Source organism: Musa acuminata, chromosome BXJ1-10 (assembly GCF_036884655.1).
Source record: "Musa acuminata AAA Group cultivar baxijiao chromosome BXJ1-10, Cavendish_Baxijiao_AAA, whole genome shotgun sequence".
Taxonomy (NCBI): domain Eukaryota; kingdom Viridiplantae; phylum Streptophyta; class Magnoliopsida; order Zingiberales; family Musaceae; genus Musa; species Musa acuminata.
In genome coordinates this window covers 29,504,651-29,523,676 of record NC_088336.1, presented here as the reverse complement: position 1 = coordinate 29,523,676, position 19,026 = coordinate 29,504,651, and the positions used below count along the sequence as shown (strand labels likewise).

General features: G+C 38.7%; 2 protein-coding genes across 2 annotated transcripts; one reads left to right on the top strand and one right to left on the bottom strand.

Moving 5' to 3' along the window:
- Positions 1 to 1,215: 1,215 nt before the first annotated feature.
- On the bottom strand, positions 1,216 to 4,893 carry LOC135596061 (remorin 1.4-like). Its single transcript, XM_065087751.1, has 5 exons — positions 4,559 to 4,893; positions 3,213 to 3,478; positions 2,680 to 2,857; positions 2,503 to 2,584; positions 1,216 to 1,519 (listed from the first exon to the last, which is right to left on the bottom strand). Exons 2-5 carry the CDS (start codon positions 3,445 to 3,447, stop codon positions 1,328 to 1,330), a joined length of 687 nt encoding a protein of 228 aa, XP_064943823.1. The 5' UTR covers positions 3,448 to 3,478; positions 4,559 to 4,893; the 3' UTR covers positions 1,216 to 1,327.
- A 1,944-nt stretch (positions 4,894 to 6,837) lies between these two features.
- On the top strand, positions 6,838 to 18,351 carry LOC135596062 (uncharacterized). Its single transcript, XM_065087752.1, has 4 exons — positions 6,838 to 6,996; positions 7,085 to 7,767; positions 16,787 to 16,972; positions 17,819 to 18,351. The coding sequence occupies exons 2-4, from the start codon at positions 7,300 to 7,302 to the stop codon at positions 18,095 to 18,097; spliced, it is 933 nt and encodes a 310-aa protein (XP_064943824.1). The 5' UTR covers positions 6,838 to 6,996; positions 7,085 to 7,299; the 3' UTR covers positions 18,098 to 18,351.
- The last annotated feature ends 675 nt before the right edge of the window (positions 18,352 to 19,026 follow it).

Here is a 19,026-nt window from a genome sequence, read left to right as displayed (position 1 = left end):
GCTCTACCAAATGTCATCTATTATGAGCTGTAGGGGGTTATATGTTAAATTCCCAATTTCTTTGCCTAATCAAATCTCTCTCTCTCTCTCTCTCTCTCTCTCTCTCAGCTCCCAAAAACCCCATGAGATCTCCCGCCTATCCGCGGGCCGTTCTCCGCTTCCGACCTCCGAAATCCCTGCTCATCCAATCCCTCGCTGCCGCTGGTCGCCCGAAGGACGCAATCCGATTGCTGGTTCTCTGCCGATCGGTTCACCCGGATTGCTTCGTCGCCGTTCTCGAACACTGCGCCGCCACGGAGACCCTAATCACCGCGCGGCGGCTCCACGCCCGAATGATCGTCGCCACGTGCTCTGATCAGGACTCCTTCACCTGCAACCATCTTATCGATGTATATGGTTAATGCTTCTTATTGGACGAGGCGCATAGGGTTTGTAGGAGGTCGGGGAAGAAGAAGCTTCATCTCTGGAACATCCTAGTTACGGAATACTGCGAGTCTGGATTTTTAAGCGAGGGGAGACCTTTGTTCGATGAAATGCCTAGGCGGTATGCATTTTCGTGGGGTACTATGATCATTGGGGTATGACGAATTGTCAAGTGGACAATCCTGCACTTTAGAGTGGATCTTACAAGAACTTCCTAAGCTCTTAGGATGTAAGTTTCCCTTATACATGGTCTTCTTTCTCGATCAGTTTCTTTTGCAGCAACAAATGCTAGAGTAGTATCTGTTTAGTTGAATTACATTATATACTTCGATAGAATATGCTAAAAGGTGTCACACTGGTTCGTATCGTCTTCTGAACTGACAGAACAAACTTGGAGATTGTCTTAGGCTTGTAAGCATAAACAATTAACTGTCATATGTTTCTTTCTATTCTTAAATTAAAGGAGACACTAATTCTAAATATTTAACTGCTTCAAATCAAATCCTAACACGGTACATATGAGGTATAGTCCATTGACAGTAGTTCACTCATCAGACCTTTGTAAGTCAATCTTATTCTTGCCCACTTCCGATGCAGGACTAATGAAGATATTATATTTGACATATGAGGTTAAACCAGTTTTTTTGGTAAAACTTAGTTTGTTCTGTTTGTTGCATAGACATTCTCTACTTTCGCTAGCATATTTGAAGTTCCGCATTGGTTCAAGTTGCTAATTTGCATAATATAGATAGTGTACATATTTACACCAAGATAGATGAGCTGTTCAATCTACTCAAGTCAAATTTCATATAAAGAGTGAAGGAAGATTCACAAGCTAATTGCCTTTTGATTGTACAGATGAAGTGCCCTAGGCATGTGCAGTTTCTACTCAATTGCTGATATTTCAGAAGCAGAAGCATGTATGAGGAACTTTCCCTGTGGATCGCATCTTGTTTGCCTTCTCCATTGTTGTTGATTCACCATTTCTTTTCCTTTCTTCTGCAAGGGCTCTTGCTCCATCAGCCATTTTGTCAATCCTTGATACCTCAATTCGATGTTCTCGTAATGCTCTTTTGTGTCTGAGTTCCAGATCCCTCTGCACTTTTCACATTAAACAGTCAGCTACTTTTTTTCTCACTTAAGGCATCATAAATCCTTCCTGTTTATAGTTCTTTTATGTATCAACAATTAGCTTATGGCATGCACAGTTCATTGACATCAGATGCTTGCCATAATGATCTTCTAGGAAAGATTAAAAAACTGGGAGGATCTTCTCAGAGAAGAGATGCATGCGAAACATATTGGAGCTTGGTTCAAGAATATCCTCATGGCCAAATTTTTTTTCTTGCAACAAGATTTCCTTTATTAAGTATAAAATAAGCTTAGATAGTAGGATTCCATGTCGCAGTAGCATATCATTGTCTACATGTCTACGTTGGGATGTAAGACTGACATTTGCCTTTTTTAGTGAAAAGAAATATTTAGTAAATTGCCTGGGTAAGATTTTTTTACAAATTTGATTTCAAATATAAGTTGTGACAGGGTAATTGCAATTAACAAATCCTTTGATGGAAAAGCAGTTCTTAGCTTTCAAATAAAGTAATGAGCTAACTTTTTGAGGATATGAAGTGCTGATTTTTTTCTGTTGCCTTTTGCTGTATATAAAATGCAACAGGATGCTAGTTGATTGATTATAAGAGATGTCAAGAGAGTTGTGCTTATTTGAATGTGTAATTAGTTAGTCGGGAGCATACTGCCAATGCTGCTTTAGAAGCTGGTGATGTGCAAACTGGAGCTTTGCCTACCTGATATAGGGGCTGAATTACCCAAGTGTTTCAGAATCTTCTGATCTAAGTTTCCAATTGACTTGTAAGAGTTGCTTGTTTTGGATTGAGGAACTGCATTTGATGGCAGTTTCTATTGCTTCTTGCAGTTCAGAGGCCTTAGCAAGATTATGTTTCCAACAGAGAGGTTGGTTTTAAGTTGGGGTGGCCAAGGCTCTAAATAGGACAAAATAAAAAAAAGGAGAAAATTGAAACTAGTGCATCATCATGTCTACGAGAGTCGGTTATTGTACACCTCTTTTCGTTCCATTCGGCGTTTGGCTTTTAGCTTCTTCTCATTCTGCCATTCCAGAATAATGGACTTCATCTTGTCATACCTGAAAAATGTTTCAGTTTGGTAGAAGTAGATTAAGCAGAAAAACTTGCTGCTGCTGAAACCTTTTGATACATCAGATGGCTAAGCTATAATTACCTTTTTCTTATTTTATCCATCTTTGCTCTTTCCCATGCATCCACTTTTGTTTCCATCCTAGTGGAGTCAGTTGTTCTCTTGCCTCCGTTTTCTTTTTTGGAAAACGATGCTGTAGGTTTGGTGGTGGATGGGTTTTGTCGGCCTGTCTGCCTTTGTCCACGTTCAAATCTACTACTACCTGCATCATTTGATACTTATCAGAGAAAGTTGTTGATTTTAATGGGAAGACTGATGACCTTTGCATTTCGTGATTGTCTGTCATCAGGACCAGATTCTTCCAACATCTTCTGTTTGATTATTACTGCCATTTTGATTTAAGTATCATCTACAACTAAGTGTGTTCTTATTTCCTTTATAAACTCTTTTGGGTGTTGGATCTGATGCTTGAAGGTGTTCCTGTATCGTTGATCATACGAAAAGTGATGCAAAATCATATTAAACTTTCTTATCTATCTGTAATTGATGATGACCTCAATGATTCGGCTTTTTTTGGTAATTTAGGAACTACAGAAGGGAATATAACAGAAATGTACCTGATTGTCTTCCAGCTTTTGCCTCAAACCATCTGGATAATCTGCTGGAATCAGTTGGCTTGTTCATGCTATCTTCTCTTTCGCTTTTAACTTTGGCTGTCGGGTGCATCAATTGATCAATTGTCTTGTTTTGGTTCAATAAATCTTCTTCTTCCTCCTGCAAAGTAACAGCATGTGCAGCTGCTCCAACTGCAGTCACAAACTCAATATTGCTGGCATCTTTGATATCACTCATTTAGCTCTGGAACCAGTTAGCTTTTTCCTTTCTACAACAGAAAGCTGGTTATTACCTTCTTCAATAAATTGTTTCAAATGAAACACAAGTTGCAGTATCCAACTAGCTGAAAATCCAGGATGTTTTTAGAAAATGCTTCTTCACTTCTTGATATAATGCTTATTGGGAATTTAAATAAACTTTCCACATTTCAAGAGCAAGGATTAGCATGCTATGCTGTGGGGCTTGCTTATAGCCCCTTAAGCTCTATACTACAACTAGCCTCAGATTAGAACAAAATGATGGATTAGTTTGGTATATGAGAATAGATGGACCTACTACTACTAACCTAGGCCAATATATTGACCGTATCAGTTCATGACATTGGCATGGCATGTGCTGAGCCATATCACATTGTCATAAGCCATAACTTGGTGTAAAAATCTTAAACCGGAATATCTCACCCCATGAATGAGATTGAAGGAATTCAACTGCAACCATTTAAACAAAATTTGCGAATATGAAGCTGTTCTTATTGAATTGTTACATAAATTTAGAAGCAGTTGCATGTCATTATTGAAATCTTTGTTTTTATTCTTTGATCATACCAATAGACAACAGCGACAATATTTTGAAACCATGTCTAGGTTATGAAATTACAAGTATTTTATTCAATCAAATGCTAGTGTCATTAATTCAGTCAACTCATCTTTTTTGGTTTACCTTTTTTCCCTACCATAGTGCCGGCAGTTAGCATATACTGCTTTTTTCTTAAAAAAAATTGTAAAAAGTTAATTTTATACTTGAATGTGCAATCAGATCTATGCTTTCTGTCAATTAGCTTTTCGTGTTGAGTTTTTTAGGTTACAAGAGATGTCCAGTACATTGTTATCCTTGATAAAGCACAAAGTTGCAATGACATTGGTGAGACCATTTCGAAAAACTACTAATTATTGTCATTTACTGCTCATGCAGATGAAACTTTTACTCAGAACAGGCTAAAAGAGAGGAGCAGTTTAGTCGGATATTGTCTAAAAAATATCCAATCTTTGATAGAGAAGAAGCAGCTCAAGGAGGGAACTAATTTTATAGAAAGTGGGATAGATGTATATCATGATATGAAAGAGTATACCTTATTTGTTTGAACAGATTGTTAATCATGGACCTTCTGGTGCAGATGTTGGTGTTTCTCTGGAACTTGAAATTGTTGTAAGCAGAAGAAGATATCCTTATTGACTTTTATCAGAAACCAAGCTTGGAAACAAAGCCAGGCTGGGTAATTTACTTGAGAATAACCAGACTGACGAGCCAGAGTTCAGGGACAAGAAAAATAAGGTATTGATTTGGCATGGAAGTTCTGATTAGTATCTGCAAATTTGGTTGAAGAAGAAAGGGATCACTTGTCTCCATTCTTCCCAGGTTCCAGCTTCTACCTGTACTCTTTCTGACCTTTTTGCCTGCTAAAGATCAAAACATGGCTTTCAGGCTGAAGGAATGCTCTTTGCTCATCGTTAGGGCTCATAATGTGTCTGGGCTGCCCAGCCAGGCAAGGGACTATTATGGGCTTCCTTTGGATAATGGGCCTTAACCCCTAAGACTGGTTTGTGCTACCCTCAGTCAGACACAGAAGGAATTCTATGGTGAGTGAAACATTTACTCAGGATTGTAGGTTTGCAAAGACTACATGTTGTTTCCAGTACCAGGAAATTTGCTGCACTTGCTGTCATATATTTGTATAAGGCCTGTTTATTGTGGTGGTGACTATTGTTTGCATATCATGCATTTAAATGAGCCTACAATTCTTACAGGTATATGCAACTCAGGTGGTCCCGAGTAAAATCCAGGTACAATTCCTCGTATTTCATGGAAGGTAGTGTGTCATGGTCAGTGCCTGCTGTAAGCCTTCATCATTTGAAGGCAGTAGTTGACATGTCCTCTTTGAACACCGTGTTCCTTGTCTCCAGCTTACTGATCTCCCAGTGGTCCACATAAAAATATTGACATCTGTTTTCTTCCTTCTTCTTTCTCAGGTCAAGTGCACATGGGCAGGAACTGCATCATCTGTGAACTCCCCCAAATTGATCTGGCAAACTCTCCATGTAGCAATGTTATTGCCATCTAGGAATGCTGGTTCTAGATTTTCCAAGTAACAAGGACTTCTTCATCGAGTGGTTGCGGTTTCTTTTTCATCTCAGCTATCACTTTTAGCTCGATAATTCATGGTAATTCTTCTGCTCTCTCAGTTGGCATGATATTGAAAATACTGGTGAATCTATTCTGCTTTGGTTCCTGATTTCACTCTAATCCTTATCAGAATGATATTTGAAACAATAAGAAACCTATTGTCTTCTGTAGGCATTTACATCTTTCTTGTTAGGCATTTACATCTTTCTTGTTTTCATCCTTAATCTTAATTTCTTCCAAGGTTTTGCTTGTGTCCCTATACCTGTGAGAAAAATGAACTGAGTCGGTTAAACATAGACCATTGCTGACATTTCTGTACCATTGCCATAGTGGATATAAAATCCATAGCAGATACTTGTAATCTTCTTCTGATTAATTGAGCAGATGTGGGCTCATATTTCATGCCATGTAAAGATCACGATGCCATCTTGAAATTTAACCGCAGTTGTCAATGCCGTCTGCAGCAGTTGGCACATTGCAAGGTACTAATGAGAAGAACTTTTCAGCTTTACAAAACCATTGGAGGCCTTCACCACCAACATAGCTAACTAACCTCATTAAACGTTTTAGGTCCACCAAAAGAGTGGTGGATAGTTCCATCACAGTGTCAAGCAGAGCAAACTTGATCTACTTCAACTTTCAGCTGCATACAGTAGTAACCTGCACAGTAACATCTTCATTAGCAAATCATAATTTTCAATTATTTAAGATCAGCTACATCAACTTTTTCTTGTTATCAACCATTAACTTTATTCAAATCTCTTGATTAGCACATCCATAGCATAAATGTTAACCGTAGAGATTAATTGCATTATGTAAATCGATAATTAGTTAAGCATTTTAGATTCATATTCTATATTAAATTACATCCACAGTGCTTAAATGAACATATTATTACACCGTTCACGATGTCCCAATGATCACCTACTTTCCACCAAATCCACACATGCATCTATTTGGACTCATCATTGAAGCTGCCTTCTCCATTAAATTATCATATTTGGTAGAAGAAGCCAACGAAGGGGCAGCAGAAGGAAACACGAGCAAAGAGAGTATTCTGCCGACACTTGTTATTCTCAACCACTGCCTGCTTCATGAATCAGCTATCTCACATTAACAGCAAATCACGTTATAATCTGATGTGTCATGATGTCGATGGATGGCTTTGGGTCCCATCTGTAACATTCTCCGCTAGATTGTTCTGCGTGTGCTTGAGGGCAAACTCCGGATCTTTCGGCACCTAAGCCTCTGCCTTCACTCGTCGGTTGCTCTCTTTTAGTAGCAGCAGTAGGGAGAGAGAGCTCTTTACTTTGGTCGCTCGCAGCTTTCCCTTCTCAACCCTCGTTTCTCGTACGTTCGCGTCCTCGAGCGGATTTCCCAAATTGCGTAAGAAATCAGCGTTTTCCTGATCATTTTCTCCTTCCTTTTCCGGTTTGTTCTCACGAAAGTTCAGAAAAATGTGATTTTTCTGTAGGGTTTTTTAGTCAACCAGAAGTGCTAGATGATTTATCTGCTGCTCTGACGAATTTATCAGCAATTCTTGAGTTTTTCTCATTTTCGAGTCAACACTTTGTGGAGACTGTGTTTGATTGTACTGTTAATATTTCCTCGGCTCATCAATTCATCAGTTCTTGCGATTTCGATCAGAATCTTGGCTAGTTTCGCCGGATTCAGTAATTCTTGATCAAGATGATGCACGCCAAGTCCGAATCAGATGTTACCAGCTTGGCCCCATCGTCGCCGCCTCGATCGCCAAAGAGGGCGACCTACTACGTGCAGAGCCCGTCCCGGGACTCTCACGATGGCGACAAGTCATCGTCGATGCAGGCAACCCCCGTGTACAACAGCCCCATGGAGTCCCCTTCTCACCCTTCCTTGGGGCGCCACTCGCGGACCTCGTCGGCGAGCCGGTTCTCCGGGCCCTTCCGGTCCTCGTCGGGCCGAAAGGGGTATAGGAAGAGAGTGAACGAGAAGGGTTGGCCCGAGTGCGATGTGATACAGGAAGAAGGGTCGTATGATGACCTCGATGACGACAAGGGACTGTCACGCCGTTGCCAGATCATCCTTGCGCTCCTCAGCTTCATCCTGCTGTTCACTGTCTTTTCTCTCATCATTTGGGGAGCTGCACGGCCCTACAAACCAGACGTCATCGTGAAGGTATACTTCATTGACTTCTCTCAACTGACAATTCGTTTGTTGCTTCACTTTTTACTGCAATTTGAACCCATTTCATCACACACAGAAATTGTTAGGATCGGAGCGGCACTAAGAGGGGGGGGGTGAATTAGTGCAGCGGATTAAAACTTCGATTTTAATAAAATCTTTCGTACGTTAAGAACGAAGCTTGAGAAATTTAACTTGAAGGCGTATTGCAGCAAGAGTAATAAGGAACTAAAGCAGTAAGAAGATTTGCAGTAATGTAAATGACAATATTAAAAAGCAAACCAGAGATTACGCCGATTTTTAGAGTGGTTCGGTCAAATGACCTACTCCACTTGCGAGGCCCCTCTTCGATGAGGCTCCCACCTTCCACTAGCAAGTCTCTTGAAAATGGAAGGGTAAACACCCCTCTTACAACCTTTTACAAGCAGCTCAACCTCTTACAAATTTTCAATAAGAAAGAAGGAGGAGAACTCTCTAGCAAATTGAAAACAAGGCTTGCTAAGACTTTCTAAGACTTTTCTCTCAATCAAAATGCTTCTCAAAAGTTGTAACCTCAGCTGAGATTTGAGGGGTATTTATAGGCCTCAAGAGGATTCAAATTTTGGGCTCCAAAATTTGAATTCTCTTAGGGTTCCCGGTGCTGGCGGTTCCACCGCCCAGCCAGGCGGTGCCACCGCCCAGCGTTCGGGTGCTGGGCGGTGCCACCGCCCAGCCAAGGAGGTGTCACCGCCCAGCACTCGGGTGCTGGGCGGTGCCACCGCCCAGCCAGGCGGTTCCACCGCCTGACTTTCCGATTCATTGGTTTGGCTTATTTTTTCGCCCAAACCAAATCTGATTTTGGCCCCAGTTGGCCCCTAACCAGGATATAGGATTATCTCTTAATCCTAATCCTAATTACAGGTGAACTACATAAAAAAAACATCCTAAGCAAGTTTTTTAACCGCGAACGTCGAGTCTTGTTCCGGCGAGCTTTTCCGACGAACTCTTCCGACGGACTCCCTGCAAGCTCCCAATCTTTATGATGACTTTAATGAGTAGCCGAGCCTTCTTGGTGATCTCCGCGAGCCTCCGACGATTTCTTCGGCGAACTTCCAACACGTTCCCGATTTCTTCTCGGACGGTTCCGGCAGCATCTCCGATGATTCTCCGGTCTCTTAAACGTCTATCAAACTCGACTCCGGTATCCTTGCTTTATGTTTTCTGATTATCGTAGTTAATCCTGCACACTTAACTCAATAATATGGATTAGATCAATTAACCCACCAATTGATTATATCATCAAAATCCGAGATTCAACAATCTCCCCCTTTTTGATGATGACAATCAATTGATGACGGAGTTAAACATAACTCCCCCTATCTATATGCCATATTATGAGAAGATAAAACACTTGAATTTCATCATTGAATTCAAGTATAAACCTATAAGCTCTAACCGTAGAACTTATCGTTATTCTCATTAAGCATAATGTAAATGCGAAACTTTGATGAAAATCTTTTTCAAGTCGAAAGATAAGAGACAAATTTTACTATTGACAAGAGATAAAGATTTTCAACTTGAATTGCATGATTATACATTTTAGGCATGCATTCAATATGATCAATCAATCTTACAATATTTTCAAGGATTTTGCAAGGCATATAAGATAATCATCGATCGATCACTTTTCTCAAGGATTTTGCAATTCATATTTTGTCATGCTATTAAGAATGATATAAGTCATCACTTTTCTCCCCCTTTGTCATCAACAAAAAGGAAAATGAGACTTGAAGCACATATTTTGTCATACAACGATTTTATCATTGAAAATTAAGTATGCAAAAATATTTACGCAGAGTTCATTTTAGAGGAAAATTCAGCATGCATTCATATTATCTAATCTCTTCTTCCTATGAATAACAGAAATTGTAGATGTATAAGAGAGAGATTGGGATAAGAAAAAAAATTCAAGTAGTAATTTCACGAAGTCAAGATCATAATTCGAATACAAACTCATTCAAATCGTCAAATTCATGAAAATCTCAACATTACTTTTTAATCATCACATAAGGCATTTAAAGAATTTTTGAAACATAGGAGAATGATTAATTTAAGCATACAATGTTTCAATCAAATTCAAGTCATGAATGCCAATACTTTCATATTTGTAAGTATCAATTCATGAATGCCAAAAGATATTATTTGTGATTCCAATTTTGCAAGATCAAGATTATGATTTAGATAAAACTTATTTAAATCAAATCGCTAACTTGAAATTCATTATCAAGTCATCAAAGTCGATTTCGAGATTTCACAACATGTCATATGGAATGAGAGATGGAAAGAAGATGAAAAACTTTACGGAAAATCCAATCAAACAAGTTTATTGTTTAGGGACAATTTAACATACCTAATTCCCTTCTAATGAATTCAAATTGGTCTTCATTCAAGGCTTTTGTGAATATATCCGCTAATTGATGCTTTGTGTCAATGAATTCTAGAACAATATTATTGTTAAGGACATGATCGCGTATGAAATGATGCCTAACGTCGATGTGTTTAGTTCTAGAATGCTGAATTGGATTTTTAGTAAGACATATGGCACTAGTATTATCACATTTTATGGGAATATTTTTAAAGTGAATTCCATAGTCTTCTAATGTATTTTTCATCCAAATGACTTGTGCACAACATGCACTTGCAGCTATGTATTCGGCTTCTGCCGTAGATAGTGCAACTGAATTTTGTTTCTTGGAAGTCCAAGAAACAAGTGCATGTCCTAAAAATTGGCATGTTCCGGATGTACTTTTTCTATCTATTCTGCATCCGCCAAAATCGGCATCCGCATAGGCTATTAAATCAAAATTTTCAGATTTTGGATACCACAATCCTAAATTTGAAGTTCCTTTAAGATACCTAAATATTCTTTTAACACTCTTAAGATGAGATAATTTAGGATTAGATTGAAACCTAGCGCAAAGTCCTACACTAAACATAATATCCGGTCTAGTCGCAGTGAGGTAGAGTAGACTACCTATCATTCCCCTATACGTTTTTTGATCGAAACTTTCACCATTTTCATCCATATCTAACTTAGTCGCAGTACTCATAGGGGTGTTTATTGCTTTTGAATTATCCATGTTAAATCGTTTTAACAATTCTAATGTATATTTGGATTGGTTAAGAAATATACCATCACTAAGTTGTTTGATTTGTAATCCCAAAAAGAAAGTTAATTCACCCATTAAACTCATTTCAAATTCAAGACTCATACATTTGGCAAATGATTCACATAGTGATTCATCCGAAGAGCCAAACACAATATCGTCAACATAAATTTGCACAATAAGAAAATTATTTTCAAAATGTTTAATAAACAATGTAGTATCAACCTTGCCTTTGGTAAAATTATTTAAAATAAGAAAGGAACTAAGCCTTTCATACCAAGCTCTAGGAGCTTGTTTTAAGCCATAGAGAGCTTTAGTCAATTTGAATACATGATTAGGAAGAAGAGAATTTTCAAATCCGGGAGGTTGTTCGACAAATACTTCTTCGGAAATAAAACCATTCAAGAAAGCACTTTTAACATCCATTTGAAATAGTTTAAAATTATTACTACTAGCATAGGCAAGGAGCATCCTTATGGCTTCTAATCGAGCCACGGGAGCGAAGGTTTCTTCGTAATCGATACCTTCTTCTTGGTTGAAACCTTTGGCCACTAATCTAGCCTTGTTTCTAACCACAATACCATTTTCGTCTTGCTTGTTTCTAAAGACCCACTTAGTACCTATGACTAAGTGGTCACTTGGTCTAGGAACAAGCTTCCATACCTCATTCCTCTCAAATTGGTTCAATTCTTCTTGCATTGCAATGATCCAAAAATCATCTTTTAAGGCTTCGTCAATGCATTTAGGTTCAATTTGAGAAAGGAAGGCGGCGTTAGCACAAAAATTTTTGAAAGAAGAACGAGTTTGAACCCCTTTTGATGTATCTCCTATAATTTGCTCTTTTGGATGAGCATCTACATACTTCCATTCTTTTGGTAAAGAAATTTCGGAAGAAGATGCATTCAAATGGCTATTTTGAGGAGAGGGTTCATTTAAATTCAAATTATCAAAACCAAGATCATCATCAAAATCATTTTTCTTTAAATCGGAAATTTCATTAAAAACTACATGAATAGACTCTTCAATTACTAAAGTTCTTTTATTAAAAACCCGAAAAGCTTTAGAAACGGAAGAGTAACCAAGAAAGATGCCTTCATCGGATTTAGCATCAAATTTTCCTAAAGCATCCCTTTCATTTAAAATAAAGCATTTACAACCAAAAACTTTAAAATAGGAGATGTTTGGTTTTTTGTTATTCCATAATTCATAGGGAGTTTTGGATAAGGATGGTCTTATTAGGACTCTATTCATGATGTAGCAAGCCGTATTTACAGCTTCGGCCCAAAAGTACTTAGGTAAACTTTGTTCATTCAACATAGTTCTTGCCATTTCTTGTAGGTTTCTATTTTTCCTTTCAACTACTCCATTTTGTTGAGGATTTCTTGGAGTTGAGAAGTTGTGATTGTACCCATTACTTTCGCAAAAATTTTGAAATTCATGGTTTTGGAATTCACCACCGTGATCACTCCGAATTGATGAAATCATGAAGCCTTTTTCGTTTTGAGTGAGTTTACAAAATTTAGAGAAACACTTGAAGCAATCACTTTTGTGAGCTAAGAAATAGGTCCAAGTATATCTAGAGTAGTCATCCACAATCACAAAAGCATATTTGCTTCCACCTAGACTTGTTGTATCAATTGGTCCAAATAAGTCCAAATGGATCAATTGTAATGGTCTAGTAGTGCTAATTTGATTTTTTGGTTTGAAGCTTGTTTTTATTTGTTTGCCTAGTTGACATGCATCGCATACTTTGTCCTTAATAAACTTTAAATTTGGAATTCCTCGTACTAATTCTTGAGATGAGATCTTAGATATTGTTTTCATGCTTGCATGGCCTAATCTCCTATGCCAAAGCCAAGCATCATCATTTACGACGGAGAAGCACATTTCATTACTTAGTTCATCAAGATTGATGGTATAGACATTATTTTGTTTTAAAGCAATCATAGTCATGTTATGATTTGGTTTTTCAATAATGCACATATTTGATTCAAATCTAACGATGTAACCTTTATCGCATAGTTGACTAATACTCAAGAGATTATGTTTCAATCCATCAACTAGTAAGACATCATCAATGGAAAAATTAAATTTGTTACCAATAGTTCCCTTGCCAATGATTTTGCCCTTGTTGTTGTCTCCGAAGGTAACGTACCCTTCTTCTTTGCTAGTGAGCATAGAGAAATGAGATGGATCTCCAGTCATATGTCTTGAGCATCCACTATCGAGATACCATCTCTTGCTCCTAGCTTGTAGGTTTGTCTACAAAAGAGGATGATTTTTAGGTACCCATTTGATTTTGGGTGCCTCAAAAATTGACCCACTAACTTTGTTATTTATGATTGAATTCTTTATAGTTCCTTTAGGAACCCATATTAATTTTTGTGAACTAATTTTCCTAAATGGGCATTTGTAGGCAATATGTCCGGATTTGCAACAAAAGTTGCATTTCATATAAGAGGAAACATGTAATGTAGGTCCTTTTATGAAAGTGGTAGGATTTTGATGTAATCCTTTTACAAATCCAATTCCATTTCTATTTGCGATGTGACCCTTGTGAGCAAGGATCATATCTAATCCTTTGCTACCGACCTTAAACTTGTTTAAGGTTTCCTTAAGAAGCAAGTTTTCATTTTTTATTGCTTCTAAGTGCTCACACTTAGAGCATGGAGGAGTTTGAAGACTATCAAACTTATCTTGTAGCAAAGCATGCTCTTTCTTTAAGATACTTAACTTCTTGCTAACAATTCTACATTCATCAAATAATTCATGAAAAGCGATAGACAGTTCTTCAAAAGATAAATCTTCATTAAATAAATCGCATACCTCTTCTCCTAACGCCATTAGCGCGTAATGAGCAACTTGCTCGGTGTTGGACTCCTCTTCTTCGGATGCGCTTGAATCATCCCACGTTGCCTTGAATGCCTTCTTCTTTGATGTCCTCTTTTTGGCTTGAGGACAATCGTTCTTGAAGTGTCCCGGTTTTTTGCATTCATAGCAAATCACTTGGTCCTTCTTTTGTTCAAATTTATTTTTTGTATTATTTTTAAATCTGTTCTTTCTTAAATATTTTTTAAACTTTTGAGTCAAAAGTGCAATGTCATTGTCACTGTCCTCATCACTTGATGTTCCTTTCAAGTGGTCTTCTTGTGATTTGAGTGCCATATCCTTCCTGTTCTTTGGAAGGGGGTTCTCGAGCTCGTCATGAGCTTGACATGTCATTTCATAGGTCATTAGAGACCCAATGAGTTCTTCAAGAGGGAATGCTTTGAGGTCTTTGGCCTCTTGAATGGCCGTAACTTTTGGATCCCAACTTTTAGGGAGGGATCTTAAGATTTTAGTTACTAGTTCAAAGTTAGTAAAATCTTTACCAAGAGCTTTGAGTCCATTGATGACATCCGTAAACCGGGTGTACATGTCTCCGATGGACTCACTTGGTTTCATTCGGAAAAGTTCGTAAGAGTGCACAAGGATGTTGATTTTGGACTCTTTCACTCGGCTAGTGCCTTCATGAGTGACCTCAAGAGTTCTCCAAATATCAAAAGCCGAATCACACATTGAAACACGATTAAATTCGTTTTTGTCTAGTGCACAAAACAAGGCATTCATAGCCTTTGCATTTAAAGCAAAAACCTTCTTCTCCGATTCATTCCATTCGCTCATCGGAAGAGAAGATTTTTGAAATCCATTCTCGACAATAGACCAAAGCTCAAAGTCCATAGAAATGAGGAAGATTCTCATGCGAGTCTTCCAATATGTGTAATCCGACCCATTAAACAAAGGTGGTCGTGCAATAGAATGGCCCTCTTGCATGCCGGAGTAAGCCATCTCTCTTGGGTATTAAACCAAATATGAGAGATAACCTTGCTCTGATACCACTTGTTAGGATCGGAGCGGCACTAAGAGGGGGGGGGTGAATTAGTGCAGCGGATTAAAACTTCGATTTTAATAAAATCTTTCGTACGTTAAGAACGAAGCTTGAGAAATTTAACTTGAAGGCGTATTGCAGCAAGAGTAATAAGGAACTAAAGCAGTAAGAAGATTTGCAGTAATGTAAATGACAATATTAAAAAGCAAACCAGAGATTACGCCGATTTTTAGAGTGGTTCGGTCAAATGACCTACTCCACTTGCGAGGCCCCTCTTCGATGAGGCTCCCACCTTCCACTAGCAAGTCTCTTGAAAATGGAAGGGTAAACACCCCTCTTACAACCTTTTACAAGCAGCTCAACCTCTTACAAATTTTCAATAAGAAAGAAGGAGGAGAACTCTCTAGCAAATTGAAAACAAGGCTTGCTAAGACTTTCTAAGACTTTTCTCTCAATCAAAATGCTTCTCAAAAGTTGTAACCTCAGCTGAGATTTGAGGGGTATTTATAGGCCTCAAGAGGATTCAAATTTTGGGCTCCAAAATTTGAATTCTCTTAGGGTTCCCGGTGCTGGCGGTTCCACCGCCCAGCCAGGCGGTGCCACCGCCCAGCGTTCGGGTGCTGGGCGGTGCCACCGCCCAGCCAAGGAGGTGTCACCGCCCAGCACTCGGGTGCTGGGCGGTGCCACCGCCCAGCCAGGCGGTTCCACCGCCTGACTTTCCGATTCATTGGTTTGGCTTATTTTTTCGCCCAAACCAAATCTGATTTTGGCCCCAGTTGGCCCCTAACCAGGATATAGGATTATCTCTTAATCCTAATCCTAATTACAGGTGAACTACATAAAAAAAACATCCTAAGCAAGTTTTTTAACCGCGAACGTCGAGTCTTGTTCCGGCGAGCTTTTCCGACGAACTCTTCCGACGGACTCCCTGCAAGCTCCCAATCTTTATGATGACTTTAATGAGTAGCCGAGCCTTCTTGGTGATCTCCGCGAGCCTCCGACGATTTCTTCGGCGAACTTCCAACACGTTCCCGATTTCTTCTCGGACGGTTCCGGCAGCATCTCCGATGATTCTCCGGTCTCTTAAACGTCTATCAAACTCGACTCCGGTATCCTTGCTTTATGTTTTCTGATTATCGTAGTTAATCCTGCACACTTAACTCAATAATATGGATTAGATCAATTAACCCACCAATTGATTATATCATCAAAATCCGAGATTCAACAGAAATGACTTCCAAAGAGTTTGTTGGTTTTGTCGGGGATATGTTGAAGCTTTTGTGTTACTCAGTGAATTGGAAACATACTGCAACTTGACGTTTCTTAATTTTGTGTTAAATTTTGACTCATAGTTGACATTAGCTAGGGAATGGAGGTCGCCACAGAAGTTATTGTTATGCTATATTACAAGAATCTAAGGATTTATGATTTTGTATGAGTTGGTACTGTTAGGGAATGAAGCTTATTTGGAAATTAAATGTGCAAAGGTTGTCGCTAATGATCAATGGGTCGGAATGGATCTGTGACTGGATGCCCTCCAGAAAGGATTAGCGCTTGAAGAAACTAACTACGATTTCGAGCTTAATGCTTTGATAACTTAGTTCCGCAAGGATAAGTAATGTTTATTGTGAAACCATTTATATGAGAATTTCGTTATCCAGTTAAGGCTTTAATTATTGTATTGTATATGAGGCTAAGGATATTTGTTGTGGAGGTACAAATTATTTGATTGGTGTTGTTATATGTGATTTTACTTGGAAATATATGGCTTTTACGTGTTCAGCAACAAAATCTCATTCATGGTTATTTATTTGTTTCCAATGACAACATATTCTTCTTCCTTTGAATGTATTAATTCTTTTTAAGAAATATTATTGCATGTTATGATGCTCATATCGATAACTTTCAAATGCCATGTTATAAATATTATCTAAGAAGTAGCCACTTTGAGCCTGCTGCACGATGAAATGTTCCCTTTTAATTACTCTCTTGATACCAGAGCTTGTCGATGGATGACTTTTATGCTGGAGAGGGTACCGATACCACTGGTGTCCCAACTAAGATGGTCACAGTGAACTGTTCATTGAAGATAAGTGTGTACAATACTGCTACAATGTTTGGCATTCATGTAACGTCAAGCCCCATCCAGCTCATGTTCTCAGAAATCACAATTGCTACCGGTGAGGTAAGTCTGTTCCTGTATTGTGTTTGTTAATGGTAAACTAAGGAGAAATTAATCTACGAGTGTGCCTGATGCCTTGGATCCTATTGTGTGATGCTTTAGTTGTTCCCCTAGCTGTTAGTGCCATTATTAAAGCCGCCATCCTGGAGGGACATAACCACTTAAAGTTGATGCATGTATCATCTAAGTCGGATTATCAAGTTCATATTGCTTTGTTTAACCTATCGCATCACAAAAAGCAGACCAGTGCACTAAAGCCAAGTATTTGCGTACTTGGAAAAAAAGAATCATTTTTTTGGCTGGTCATTTTGTCATTTGAAATGTCTGAATTTTGTAAAACAACCTTAAGCAAAATCTCTTTCAATATGTCCTTTTTTTGCATGTTAGTTCCTCAAATCATTTTCATTTTTGTGGGTGATTCACATGAATCAATCCATCAATCGTTTATGCTTTATCAATTTTGTTGCTTAAATCTGTTAAACCTAAATCGCTAAACTTGTTACGAAGTGATGAATCTTTTATGGTCATGCTAAAACCATGAGTTGCCATAGGTTGGTTTTTTGTTCTAAAAGCCAAATTCAATGGTGCTTACCGTTGTGACTTGCCTAGCCTCATCCTTGTTGCTAGCTTATAATGGTAGGCCTTGTTATAACTTGGACAATGAACTGTTTATGGTCAACTAGCAACGAAGGATGTAGTGACACTTTCCTGCATGACCTGCCTAGCCTCGTTGTATCCTGTAGCTGATCCGCATCCGCTGCAATGTATATATCATGACTGTGGTTTCTGGCTATGCATATATGTTTTGTGACACTAACTTATTGTCACTTTTTTTGTATCTAATCGCAGGTGCAAAAATATTACCAGCCTAGAAAGAGCCATAGGACAGTATCAGCCATCTTGCATGGAGAAAAGGTGCCATTATACGGTGCCGGGGCAGGCATGGCTTTATCCAGCACCGGTGGACAGGTCCCTCTAACTCTGGATTTTGATATCATATCACGGGGGGATGTGATCGGAAAGCTGGTGCAGGTGAAGCATCGAAAGCATGTCTCATGTCAGCTCGTGGTGGATTCCAGCAAGAACAAGCCTATAAAGTTTGCCCGTAATTCATGCACCTTCGTGTGAGGAATGTTCCTGTTTCTTATGGTATGGGAAGCAGCAGAAATATCTATGTTTGCGGTCATAGAAAATGAAAAGAAGAGTGTTTTCTGGTGATTATATTTGTAAGTACAAGATAATAATATTTGATTGCTTGGAGTTGTGCCTGGTGCTCTGATGTATTTGACATTTTGTTTCCTTTAGGCTGTATACACTTCTTATATTTGGACATCAACAAGGGAAATAATATCAGAGAACCTCATGCACTGTTCTATTTTTTATTTTAATTGATTTATGTATTTGTATTTCATTTTTATAAAAATAATTATGGAAAAGGATGTTTTCATTATTTTAATTGATTTATGTATTTTTATAATTATTATAAAAATAAAAATAATTGATTTATGTATTTGTATTTCATTCTTATATTGCCCTTCTTCTGCCTTCTTGTCATGAACAGGAAGATTTGTCATGTGCCTTACCGACGTTTGAACTCTATCTGTCACATTGGATGATGATGATAACGCCACAAGTCATTTGATCGTTTACGGGCTTTGCAAAGTCATCCAAACCAATCGTTATTATTCGATCACGGCCGGCCCGCTACAAGCCTCGAGCATCAATAAAGCGCAACCACGCCGAAGCCCTCCTACCGGCAGCCGCTGCGAGGGAGGGAATCGACCATCTACGAGCGGCGGCAGCTTCCCCTCTCTCCGAAAGGTAGCTCTTTTCGGCCCCGGACGGGGCCCTTCCTGTTGCAGAACGAAAACATCAGGTCTGATTCGATCATATCTCTGCTGCTACGAAGGTCATTCATGAAGCGTCGCATCAGTTTGTTTGCTGGGGTTCGGAAGGTACGCGTCTGTCTTTCATGGTCCGTTTTGGTTCTATTCGATCACGTTTGCTTTCCTGTTGTTTCTATACCCATACCGCATCTCTATGTTCTTGTTCTTTGA